The sequence below is a fragment of the Macaca fascicularis genome, chromosome 4 (genome assembly GCF_037993035.2).
Source record: "Macaca fascicularis isolate 582-1 chromosome 4, T2T-MFA8v1.1".
Taxonomy (NCBI): Eukaryota; Metazoa; Chordata; class Mammalia; order Primates; family Cercopithecidae; genus Macaca; species Macaca fascicularis.
The window spans coordinates 132992048-133006200 of record NC_088378.1 but is presented as its reverse complement, the minus strand read 5'-3'; the positions used below and the strand labels follow the sequence as shown (position 1 = coordinate 133006200).

The following is a 14153-nucleotide window of genomic DNA, read 5'->3' as shown; positions in this document are numbered from 1 at the left end:
AGAATGGGATATGAAGGGCAGGTTACACCATAGTTAGTGATGTAACAGTACCTGAAAGTAAGCCCCTTCCCCCAGGGACCAGCGCCCAGTTAGCAGAATTAGTGGCGCTTACCCAAGCCTTAGAACTGGGAAAGGAAAAAAGAATAAATGTGTATACAGATAGCAAGTAGGCTTATCTAATCCCACATGCCCATGCTGAAATATGGAAAGGGAGTTCCTAACCTCTGGGGGAATGCCCATTAAATACCACAAGGGAATCATGGAGTTACTGCATGCAGTGCAAAAACCCAAGGAGGTGGCAGTCTTACCCTGCAGAAGCCATCAAAAAGGTTAAGGAGAAAAGGCAGAAGGAAACCGTCAGGCAGATGCTGAGGCCAAAATTGCTGCCAGGCGGAACTTCCCATTAGAAATATCTGTGGAAGGACCCTTGGTATGGAACAAACCTGTTCAAGAGATTAAGCCCCAGTACTCCCTGACCAAAACAGAATGGGGACTTTCACGGGGGCATAGTTTTCTCCCCTTTGGGTGGTTAATGACAGAAGAGGGAAAGGTACTCATACCCGAAGCCAGCCAGTGGAAACTACTTAAGTCCCTCCAACCAAACTTTTCATATGGGTATTAAGAACACTCATCAAATGGCCAAATCCCTGTTTACAAGGCCAAATCTCCTCCAGACCATCCGACAAGTAGTCAAAGCCTGTGAAGTGTGCCAAAGGGATAATAATCCCTTGGTCCATCGTAAGGCCCCTCTGGGGTAACAAAGAATAGGGCACTATCCCGGAGAGGACTGGCAGTTAGACTTCTCCTATATGCCTAAGTCAAGGGAATTTCAATACTATGTTAGTCTGTGTTGAGACCTTTACAAATTGGATAGAAGCCTTCCCCCTGCAAGACAGAGAAGGCTCAGGAAGTGGTTAAAGTACTAATTCGTGAAATAATTCCTAGATTTGGGTTTCCCCAAAGCTTACAAAGTGACAATGGTCCGGATTTTAAAGCCACAGTAACTCAGGGAATTTCCAGGGCACTAGGGATACAATATCACCTTCACTGCACCTGGAGGCCATAATTCTCAGGCCACATCTCTGATAGAACCAAAAATACTCTAACAGGATGCACAATCCAGCTTTTACGTTCTTACATTTCCAATCTCACCTATTACACAAGCAATCAAAAGCCTATACACGGCCCTGTAACCACGAATACCGAATACTGTCCTAACTTTCCAAGCCCCTTTATGCATCCAACGCAACCTGTTATCAGGCCTGCCCCTGGGGCACCTACTATCCCATCAGTGTAATTACACCCTACAACTTCAAGCCCCAACTGATCACAGTAACTGCCAAGTCACCCAAACAGCTCCATTCATACAGCTTGTCTCCCTGCTTAACAGTCCGGGTTTTGTAATGGCAAACATACTCCCTGCATGATCATTCCCCCCTGGACCCCCTGCAGCAGTGCCCCCACCACTAATGAATGCCTTCTCTTCCCCTCTTTCAATTACTCTCTTGAATGGTTCCTAGTAGATACAAAACGGTTTTTTCTCCAACAGGAAAATAGAACACAGGGAGCCACTCAGTTTGCTCCCAACACCCCTTTCCAGCCACTCACCGGAGCTACCTTGGCAAGTACTCTAGGAGTATGGGAAAATGAAAACAACAAACTCACACACCTTTTTAACATACACAACCAGTTCTGACTACCCAGCCAAGGCACATTCTTCTTATGCAGAACTTCAACCTATATCTGCCCCCCCACCAACTGGACAGGCACCTGCATCTTAGTCTTCCTAAGTCCCAACATTGACATTGCCCCAGGAAATCAGACTATATCAGTGCCCCTCAAAGCTCAAGTCCATTAGCACAGGGCCATACAACTCATACCCCTACTTAAAGGGTTAGGAATGGCCATTGCTACAGGAACGGGAATAGCTAGTTTATCTGATCTGCACACACTCTCAAAGGACTTTACAGACAGTTTGCAAGAAATTACAAAATCTATCCTTACTCTACAATCCCAAATAGACTCTTTGGCAGGAGTGACTCTCCAAAACCACTGAGGCCTAGACCTCCTCACTGCTGAGAAAGGAGAACTCTGCACCTTCTTAGGGGAAGAGTGTTGTTTTTACACTAACCAGTCAGGGTTAGTACGAGACACTGCCCAGCATTTACAGGAAAAGGCTTCTGAAACCAGACAACGCCCCTCAAACTCCTATACCAACCTCTGGGGTTGGGTGACATGGCTTCTCCCCTTTCTAGGTCCCAAGACAGTCATCTTGCTATTACTTGCCTTCAGGCCCTGTATTTTTAAACTCCTTGTCAAATTTGTTTCCTCCAGGATCGAGGCCATCAAACTACAGAAGGTCTTATAAATGGAACCCCAAATGAGCTCAAGTCACAACTTCTACTGAGGGCCCCTGGACTGACCCACTGGCTCTCTAGCTAGCCTAGAGAGTTCCCCTTGGGAGGATACTACAAATGCAGGGCCCCTTCTTTGCCCCTATCCAGCAGGAAGTAGCTAGAGTGGTCATCACCCAGTTCGCAACAGCAGTTGGCGTGTCCCGTTTAGAGGGGGGATTGAGACGTGAGGCCAGCTGGACTTCCTGGGTTGAGTAGGGACTTGGGGAACTTTCCCATCTTTCAAGAGGATTGTAAAACGCACCAATCAGTGCTCTGTAAAACGCACCAATCTGCGCTCTGTAAAACGCGCAAATCAGCAGGATTCTAAAAGTAGCCAATCATGGGGAGGATTGAAAAAAGGGCACTGATAGGACAGAAACGGAACATGGGAGGGGACAATAAGCAAATCAAAGCTGGCCACTCCAGCCAGCAGCACCAACCTGCTCAGGTCCCCTTCCACGCTGTGGAAGCTTTGTCCTTTCACTCTTCACAATAAACCTTGCTACTGCTCACTCTTTGGGTCCATGCCATCTTTAAGAACTGTAACACTCACCGCGAAGGTCCGTGGCTTCATTCTTGAAGTCAGTGAGACCACGAACCCACTGGCAGGAACCAACTCTGGACACAGGAGGATTGCTTGAGCCCAAGAGTTTGAGACCCACCTGGGCAATAGAGTGAGACTCCTATCTTTAAAAACATTAAAAATTGCTTCTCAGTCTTTTGACTAAAATCAAGCATAGTAAAAAAATAAAAATACACTATGCAATAGAATGGTATACAAAATCCTACCCCCCATCCAAAAAACAAACAAACAATAACAAAACACTGTAAGGCAGAAACAAAATAATTTATAATGAAATAATGTTTATTTCATAAAATTACATTAGAAGACAAAGATACTCTCATATATTTTCATAATGCCTTATGAGGGGAGATTCCACATCTAATAAGAACTGGCTTCAAGAATTAGTGTACCTAGAATACATGGACTCCAACTGAGGAGAATATGTAATCTTAAAATGTCTAGTATTTGCTAATTTTGTTTCTTTTTATATCATGTTGTAAGGCAGTTTTCATAGTTACATTAGTATTATATTTTTATTCTAACCTCTTTCCAAAATGGACTTGGGTCTGAAAGCTTCATCATTTCCCTTCTGTCCTTCTCCTCCTCAATTATTAAGTACTCACTGGGTACATGACATTATTTCTTGAAATTAATTCTCACAATTAAGTAGACCTTTAAAGCTTCTAATTCATTTCCCAACTCACATTTTTCAGATGTGAAGAGAAAATCATCATCATCTAGTAGCTCATTATACATGCTACAAAATATTTCACCCCATCTGTGAAGTTGGCCATAGTAAATATGTTTTGTTGCCTTAGTCAAGATTTATGATAATATAATAATGTAATTTTAAAGGCCACATGCCAAAGTACTTCCTAAATTAGTAAAAATACTTAGCACTTAACCTATAGCACACTTTAAAATCATCACACAATCTTGCAGGTAGCTATTTGCCCATAAGCCCAGGGCTAGTAACAACTGATAGAGAGCCTGTCACCAAGCCTATTTACTTGATTTATTTTACAGTAGCCTTCTAAGGCCACATACATAATGGGTGCTCACTTTGTGATGGGAAAATAAATTATTTGGTCTGGACAACCTGACAGTGTTACTATTAAGTTATTAATTCGCTAAGGGGGAGTAATTCCCTGAATAGCCTTTTTTCCTGCCCAAATAAGAACACTATTAGTAAATATTCACAGATTCCAAGAACCTAGAGCTGAAAAGAATTTAAGCATCATAACTAGGACTTTTTACAGATGAGAAAACTGAGGGACTTGTTCAAAGTCACAACATTCAAAGCCAGAACCTGGGATAGGGTAAGGAGAGATATAGCATCTCAACTTCTTCATTTAGAAAATGGTCGCTGCCCCCACAGGGTAACTATGAGGATAAAATAAAACACATGAAGGACACAGTACAGTGCTTCACATGTAATAGTCATTTTATACTGTCATTTTCCTTCTCAGAGTTTCCTCCATAATCCCCCCAATCGTGGGTCGGTCTTTTTTTTGTTTTGGCCAAAATGTAACTTAGGATGATGCACTTTGGTGACGATTTTCTGACACGTATACTGCATTGACAACAAATTATACTCCATTCAGGAACAGGAGTCACCTGAAGCACTTGACCCCAACTCTCATAAGTCTATACTCCCCAAAAGTTTCAAGGACTTTCAATTTGTTGGACTGAGCCCAAGCCAACTTCCCCAGGGTTGACAGTATGCAGTTAAGAGCCAACTGTTCAACCTTGTGCTCCACACACACTTAAAACAATTATTTTTAATTTAATTTTTGTGGCTACATAGTAGGTATATACATTTATGGGGTATGTGAGATGTTTTGATACCAGCATGCAATGCATAATAATCACATCATGGAAAATGGGGTATCCATCCCCTCAAGCATTTATCCTTTGTGTTACAAACAATCCAATTATACTCTTTTTAGTTATTTTTTAAATGTACGATTAAATTATTATTGGCTATAGTCACCTCGTTGTGTTTTCAAATACTAGGTCTTATCCATTCTTTTTATTTTTTGTTTGTTTGTTTGTATCCATTAACCGTCTCCTACTAGACTACAAGTATTTTTGTGGGCAGGAACCACAAATGATTGTCATTTGGACCCAGAGCACCTAATATTACCTAGCAAGAGGTCAACACATGTTTGCATGGATGAAAAAGAAGCTGCCTGGGCATCTCCTTCCCAGCTCCACCTGAATTAGGTCAATTCTTATCATAAAGGAGCCACACCATACTCGAATTCAACTCACATGAATTTAACTATTTATATGGAAGAAGTTAGAAATAGTGGGGGCTACTCACCACTCCACTTAGTGACTACATGCTCCTTGCTGTAATCAAGCCTAAAACAAAAGGTGTGAGTGATTTCAGAAGTTTCTCAATCACTGTTAAACAAGTGAGGAATTAATTGAAGGCCGTAAAGAAGCACTGACCACAAACAGCTAGAGCTAGAGAGGTAGTAGAACACAGTCATCCCACCGTGGGAGAATTAACCTTCCTTAAAAAACTCATTTGGTGATTTTTTCACATCAAAAGAATTTAATTACCACTGAAATAAACGGTACACAATTACTTTAGTATACATATTTTAATGTTTAGGTAATTAAACTTTTAATCTAGGGGTGACAGACCAGTAAAGAGAACAAAGAAATCAATGAAAACGATGCAAATGCATACAAGATTATTACCTCTTTAAAGCAGCAAATGAAGTATCTGAGAGAACTTCACCAACCCACCAATTACACCATGGCAAAGATGGCTTCACAGGGGGCTTATGATGCAGGTCAAAAAATAAAGGTGGCACTCATGAAATGAGGTACTGATAAGCCAGATTAGGGGTGTCATATAAAACTAGTAAAACTAAATTATCATAATCCAAATTAGCTCATTTTTAGACAAGCTTGTATTAAGAAATCCATGACACGGTACTCCGTAAGCATAAAGGTAATGATATAGAATAGCCTCCAATATATAATGAGAGAAAAGCAAGATGCAATACAATACATACAGGATTAAGAATAAACATTAGAAAATGCCACATATACACAGCATATTTCTGAACAGATATGCAAGAAACTTTATTATTTTCAATCTCCCCCGGTAGAATGGACGCTCCATTAAAGCAGATCTTGGCCTATTTTGTTCACCCCTGCATCCTCAAACACTAGAACAGCACCGGTGTTGGCAGTGAACCAATGGTAAGCTGTTTCAAAGAGGGGGAACTGGACGTCTGTGGGGTCAGGATGGGAGGGACTTAATCTCCACTGTAGACGCTTTCATATTTTAAAATTTTGTACCATTTTTATAAATTACCTCCTTAAAAAGTGATTTTTTTTTTAAACAAATGAGTTGTTAGATGAGATGTCACAAAGATTTATTACGCTGACTTTCATCTCCAGGACTTTAGCAAGGTACTAGCTAAAAACTGCAGCATGAGTATTAGCAGGCTTGACAGGAGTGAGGCTCATGCTGTTACTAAAAAGGATGAATAATAACTAGAAAATTTTAACTGATTTAACCACCTTAGAAAACAGTTTGCTACTGTTTACTAAAATTGAAGCTCTGCCTATCATATGACTAAGCAATTCTACTCCATATATCCTAAAGTAAGGTGTGTTTGTGAGGCATGTACAAAAAGGTCATTACTTTTTTTTATTGATAAGCAGATTATCTACCTGGGAGTGAGTAGGAACAAGGTAGAAGGGACAGAAGAAATGGGAGTGACACTTCTCTGAGAATAACTTCGACTTTTGGAACCATGTTAACATTTCACATACTCAAAAAAGGAGTAATAAATAAAATCAAAAATGGAGAGAGGGAAGCCTAACATGAAACACAAACAGAGTCAAATGAACCAAACTGTATTTCAAATGAATAACATAACCACATTGAAGAAAGCAGGGGAGGAGGGAAGTACTAACTCCTAAAACTGAACACAGTGTTTGGACTACAGGTCCCCACGCTAACATGTTTTAAAACGCTAAACTCTAGTTAGTGGGTTTCTTTTTCACAAAGGTATGGGCTAACAATTTTGAACCTTTCTGGGTACATTAGGAGTACACAAATAAGTAAATATGTTGTCAATAAAGGGAGTCAGGTTCTCACTGTTGAACAAAGGTGTTACAAACATGAAAAGGGGAATGGATAGAATCAACTCTGTACTGTAGGGTTGAAACGGGAGGTGTCAGTATGAACGCATGGTTTTTAATACAGATATACAAAAATATAGAAAGGTGTGGAATACAAAAATATAGAAAGGTGTGGAATACACACACAATGAAACTGGAGGTGTCAGTATGAACTCATGGTTTTTAATACAGATATACAAAAATATAGAAAGGTGTGGAATACACACACAATGAAACTGGAGGTGTCAGTATGAACTCACGGTTTTTAATATAGATATACAAAAATATAGAAAGGTGTGGAATACACACACACGCACATGCAACACATAACATCTATTTGCTAAGAGGGCCTAGAAGCAATGATACCCCAATAGCTGTGAGCACACCTAGCTCTGAGATCTTGTTTCTAAATATAATTTTCTACCAAGTGTTCCTTGGAGAAACAGCTGATTGCAGGGCAGGGGTAGGGAAAATATGAGATAAACCTGGACTATCTTGTCGTGCCAGAAAATAAGAAAGTGATCAAAGAATCAAGGGGACATGACAGACACAGAGCCAGCTTGAAAGGGTTGGTCAAATATGGAACAATATGAGTTTAAAAAAAAAATGATAGGAAAAAATTAAACCCATTGAATAACATAAGAATCCATGAGATCATTGAGATATTAATTAACTAGTTAATTAATGGGGGCAAGCCAAGTAATAAATGTAAAAGGAGAGATGGAATTAGAAAATCTTCATTTGGCAACAATCATGGCAATAATGGATTCCGGAAACAGTCATCAATGGAGCCTAAAACTAGTGTGTGAAAGTCTGAGGAGTAACAACATATTTACATACTCTCAAAGTATCTCCCAGAAGATACTATTTACAAAGGAAAGGCAGAAACTTTACAGTGGAGAAACCAGGCAGAATCCATCTTAACTAAGTGATCAAACTTAACATCATCAATAATAGAACAAATCAACATTAGCCTCTCAAAATGAAAGCACTGAGAAAAATACATCACATCTATATTACCGCCACAAATGCATAATGTGGATCTAATCATAACCAGATAAACCTCAAGTAAGAGACATTCTATTAAAAAAATAAATAGGCCAGGCACAGTAGATCATGCCTGCAATCCCAGCACTTTCGGAGGCCGAGGTGGGCGGATCATGAGGTCAGGAGTTCTAGACCAGCCTGGCCAACGTGTGAAACCCTGTCTCTACTAAAAATACAAAATCAGCTGGGTGTGGTGGCACGTGCCTATAATCCCAGCTACTAGAGACAGTGACTCAGGAGAATCGCTTGAAGTCAGGAGGTGGAGGTTACAGCAAGCCAAAATCGCACCATTGCACTCCAGCCTGGGCAACAAGAGCGAAACTCCATCTCAAATAAATACATACATACATACATATATACATACAAACTGGCCTAAACCCTTATACAATGTCAGTGTTATAAAGACAAAGACTGAGGCACTATTCTAGATTAAAGGAGACCACACCAGGCGTGGTGGCTCACGCCTGTAATCCCAGCACTTTGAGAGGCCGAGGTGGGCGGATCACCTGAGGTCAAGAGTTTGAGACCAGCCTGGCCTACATGGAGAAACCCTGTATCTACTAAAAAATACAAAATTAGCCGGGCATGGTGGTGCATGCCTGTAATCCCAGCTACTTGGGAGGTTGAGGCAGGAGAATCACTTGAACCTGGAAGACAGTGGTTGCAGTGAGCCGAGATGACACCACTGCACTCCTGGGCTACAAGAGTGAAATTCCATCTCAAAAAAAAAAAAAAAAAAGGAGACCAAAAGAAAAAAAGAAAAACTGAATGAACCACATGGCTGGTTTTTTGTTTTGTTTTGCTTTGTTCTTGTGTATTGGACTTTTATTGTTTTTGTTGCTGTAAAGGGTATTCATTGATAAGTGAATTGGGCTAATTGAAGAAATATGAATGAAGCCTATAGGTTAGCTACAACAATAGTATTTAATGATTATAAAACAGTTAATAAGAGAATATCCTTGTTTTTAGGAAATACACACTGCAGGATTGGGTATTATATCTGCAACTTTCTCTTCAACAGTTCAGTGGGGAAAAAGGAGACAGAGAAGGATAAAACAAATGTGGTAAAATGTTAACATTTGGGAGATGTGGTAAAGGTTACATAAGAATTCTCTGTACTATTCCTGCGATTTTCTCGTATGTCTAAAATTAGATTAAAATAAAAAACAAGAAGAAAAGAGTTAAGCGGGTAATTTATACTTGTTAGGGGTAAGGATAGTGAAAGTTAACATCTGACGTAAAGTGCCAAAATATAAACCTAACTGCAATATGTTCTGAAAAGGTTGCCTGACTAAGCCAATTATGCCCTATATACACCTTCTAAAGAATGAGATTTGAAATAAAATGGATCTACTTAGGACCTTACTCAAGGAGAAAAGTTAGCAAAGTACCCAAAGGGCTGGATTATAAATTAGCAGACTCATCTAAGCCATGTATCCCAATGTCACTGTACCATATGGACATTGAAACACGTGCCTTCAGAGAGCGGTTGAGCAAGCATTTTTCTTCTAAAAGTTTGGAAAGTGAATTACCTTACCTAGAAATGTTTGGTTATATTTTAGATTAATATAAAACCATTAATTAGGAATACAATTGTGTAAGAATAAATGAGTAGAACAGAATAGGATAAAAACGGAAACATTCTGGCTGCATTAGTACTAAAGCTAATGTGATGGATATAAAACTTCAAGGAAACCACAACAAATCTGTAATTTGTGAAAACTTTCCATAAAATTTAAAAACCACTAACTTTTCTTCAGAGCATTTCCAGAAAATACTGTGAATAAACAAGTCAGAAAAATTACAGCATGTGCTAAAACAGAGACAATCAACATCAATTGAAGAAATGGCTTCATAGGAAAAAGGATTGATGGTTGTTATAAAATATGCCCACAAATTATTTGACTCTCCCCTCAAAAAGGTGGAACCTAACTGTCTTCCTCCTTGAGTATGGGCTGAACTTAGAGCCTCCTTATAACCGATGAAATATAGAAGGAGTAACAGTGTTAGGTCCAAAATAGGACATAAAAGGCACATGGTTTCTTCCTTGCTCTCTCTCGCATCACTTGCTCTGGATGAAGCTAGCTGACATGTTGTAAGGATACTCATGCAACCCTATGAAAGTTCTGAGGTCCCTTGCCAACAGCCAGCAAGGAACTGAGGCCTCCTGCCAACAGCCATGTGAGTGCACCATCTCGGAAGCAGATCCTCCGGCCCCAGCAGCAGCGGCAGCTCCACCTCCCGGGTTCACGCCATTCTCCTGCCTCAGCCTCCCAAGTAGCTGGGACTACAGGCGCCCACCACCACCTCGCCCGGCTAATATTTTGTATTTTTAGTAGAGATGGGGTTTCACTGTGTTAGCCAGGTTGGTCTCGATCTCCTGACCTTGTGATCCGCCCGCCTTGGCCTCCCAAAGTGCTGAGATTACAGGCGTGAGCCACCGCGCCCGGCCTGGTCAAAAGCTTGATTGCAACTCATCAGTGACTCAGCCAGAACTACCCAGCTAAGCTGGTTCTGAATTCCTGACCCACAGAAATCATGAGATTAAAAAATGTTTGTTGTTGGCTGGACGCAGTGGCTCATGCCTGTCATCCCAGCACTTTGGGAGGCCGAGGCGGGCGGATCACCTGAGGTCCAGAGTTTGAGACCAGCCTGACCAACATGCAGAAACCCCATCTCTACTAAAAATACAAAATTAGCTGGGTGTGGTGGCGCATTCCTGTAATCCCAGCTATTCCAGAGGCTGAGGCAGGAGAATGGCTTGAACCCGGGAGGCGGAGGTTGCTGCCAGCCGAGATTACGCCATTGTACTCCAGCCTGGGCAACAAGAGCAAAACTCTGTCTCAAAAAAAAAAAAAAGTTTGTTGTCTTAAGCAGCTAAATTTTGGGATAATTTGTTACATAGCAAAAGATAACTAACATAGAATTTGATTTAAGTTATTCCATTTGCAGAATTATAAATTTATAGAAATATTCATTGTAAAACTAACTGAAATTAACTATCATTTACAAAGATAGTTACAGTCTATATTTCCAGGAATGTATTAAATAGGACCAGAGTGACTTAGTCAAAATGCAAGAAATGAAAACTTTGCAAGTTAGAATATCTACACAGAACTATAAATAGAATGTATTAATTTTGTAAATAGGTTTAAAAATAAACACCTAAGTGGAGGGAATAAGTACGGAGAGAAGGGAGATTAGCTGGGAAATCTCAGGTATACATTGTTTGGGGTGAGGTTTTAAGGGATTTTTTAAAAGAGCTGACTTTACTATAAATGTCATTAGCTTGAAAAAGTACAGTTCTTTCTCTAGAAAACTTGGCACCTATACATAAAGAAGTGGGGCTGGGTGCAATGACTCACACCTGTAATCCCAGTACTTTGGGAGCCAAGGTGGGAAGATCCCTTGGGCCTAGGAGTTCAAGACCAGCCTAGGCAAATAGTGAGACTCTGTCTATACAGAAATAAAAATAAATTAGCCAGGCATGGTGGCATGCACCTGTCATCCCAGCTACTCAGAAGCCTGAGAAGGGAGAATTGCTTGAGTCCAAGAGGTCGAGGTTATAGTGAGCTAGGATCACACTACTGTACTCTAATCTGGGCAAGAGAGCCAGACCCTGTGTCTATGAAAATAAAAATAAAAATAAATAAAAAGTGAGAAAACTGAATATTTATGTAAGATCTCCTGTGAGTCAATTAAAAAATAACTGGGGTCAAATACAGCATGTCTTCATAGGAGAATCAGCGTTGGGGCCATCAACTGTCCAGCCCCCATTCCCTTCCGTTACTAACTATATTATCAAATTGTCTTCAAATATTTAGGCAGTGACTAAATTTCTACCTTCCTCCAGTAACTTTTCCTAAAACAACAGAAATGAGACTGTATTTCTTCATCAAGACATTGACATGCTGAAGACCCATGGTGACATAAGGAATTGATATGAAGTAAAAAGAGCATAGGCTGCAGAGTCCACACCTGGGTCTGGACTGGAGCCCAGTCCCACTTCTCACTGGCCACAAACTATAGACAAACAGTTCCCATTCTGGAACTCAGTTACCTTATTAGTAAAATGGAGATAATGTCAAATTTACATGGTTGTCATTATAAGGATGAAACAGTATACAGAAAGGGCCTTGCATATGTAGCCATTAGATAAATAGCAGCTTGTTTTTAATTACTCTTTTGCTTATATGCATCATGCATATACTTCCCAAATCAAGAAAATAGGGACACAGACTGCCAGAATATTTTTGTGTCTCATATTCAGATGCAAAGGCAGCCCAGGAGGTTAATGTGGACTTATGACATGTTATAATTTCTGAAACATTACAATAGCTTATGAGTTGCTGTTAAAACTGAACACTTAGCTACTTAAGAAACCAAAGTACCTAGTCCGTAATCAATATTTATACAGTACTTATCATATTCTTTGTATTACTCCAAATATGTTCTTTCTCTTCTATCAAATTACAGATTTGATTGCTAAAAAAAAGATACATCTCTATACCTGTCATGACCCCATCCCTATACTCCTTGAATACATAAGGCTGAATGAATTCAACTTCAAGTCCTCGATGTCTCTTCCTTCAATAAAATCTTAAGATTATAAAAGTCAGGCACCTTCACCCTGACAATGTGCATATATGTGTGCACACTCATTTCCCCGAGTAAAACCAGACTTAGGTACACAAAGCAGTTAATGTTTTCTCTATGCCCAGCACTTCATACAATTTCTGGCACATTGTAAATGCTTAATGAATGTTAGTTGAGAGATAAATGAGAGAGAACAAGCACCTAGGCAGAATAGTGAGTAGCTAAACTGTCAGTCATGAAGCTCCAATTTAACCCCAATTTCACTCCCTTTACAAATGTGTTTATAATTTTGCACAGCTACTGTTTTATTTCCTCATACAGTGGAACTCCCTTATAACTTCCTCTCAGAGACTAGGACTAACATGTGTGCTATATGCCAAAAGTCTTCAGTATATGCAACATGTAAAACCCAAAGAATATTGGCAAGCAAGGAATGTGCCCTTAGATTCAGATTCCTCTACATCCACATTTCTGTGATTATACCTCTTCCTGTTTCTTTCCTGTGGGTTTTGCTCATTTCACCCATCTTATCTGTAAACTTCTCAGGAACAGGGAATACATTATTTGCTTCCCTTGTAAGACTCAAGGTGCCTAATACAGGACACAGACTGGAATCCTGGCACATATTATTAACAATTATTTTGCAAACTGGATTGTCATTTTAAAAAAAAATAAGGGGAGAGGGCATCTAACACAAAGTCAGATGCACATAGCTACACATCAGATATATGAAAGAAATTTTCTGTAGTTATTTTGTGTGTGTGTAAAATTAGAAATCATATCCTCCCCATGACTCATCAGAGATAAAAGAGGATAAATGAAATCTGTGTGTGAGGTACATGCAATCAGGCACCAGGACAGTATTAAGCAGCTTCAAAGGTTATTGCTATGTATCAGGCATTATAATATATTCTGGAGAAAACAGAAATGAGATAAGGTCTATGAAATTGGAAATCAGACTGGTGGACCTAGAGAGTCTAGAGGCTGTTAATTCTTATTCTTCTCTAAACTATCTCCTAGTTCTCCATACACTTCAACCACTTTGTTAGTGCTGGTTCCTTTTCATCTATCCTCTAACAGCAGCATCAGCATTACCTGGGAACTTGTTCAAAAATGCAATTTTTCAAGCCCCAGTCCACACCTACATAATCAGAAACTATGGGGGTGGGACCCAGAAATCTGTGCTTTACCAAGGCTTCTGGCTATTTCTTTTCTTTTCTTTTTTTTTTTTTTTTTTTTTGAGATGGAGTCTCACTCTGTCACCCAGGCTGGAGTGCAGTGGCCTAATTTCGGCTCACTGCAATGTCCGCCTCCTGGGTTCAAGTGATTCTCCTGCCTCAACCTCCTGAGTAGCTGGGATTACAGGTGTGTGCCACCACACCCAGCTAATTTTTGTA

At 40.0% G+C, this 14153-nt stretch overlaps 2 protein-coding genes across 14 annotated transcripts in view; one reads left to right on the top strand and one right to left on the bottom strand.

Moving 5' to 3' along the window:
* LOC135970317 (uncharacterized) overlaps window positions 1–14153 on the top strand; it is a 28266-nt gene that overhangs the window by 4557 nt on the left and 9556 nt on the right. Inside the window, exon 4 of the mRNA XM_074039111.1 lies at window positions 1550–1625. Within this exon, the coding sequence (XP_073895212.1) occupies window positions 1550–1625 (76 nt within the window). The remainder of the gene's footprint in view (window positions 1–1549; window positions 1626–14153) is intronic.
* The window catches only part of BTBD9 (BTB domain containing 9), a 506404-nt gene that overhangs the window by 487615 nt on the left and 4636 nt on the right, over window positions 1–14153 (bottom strand). The gene's annotated exons all lie outside the window — the stretch shown is intronic.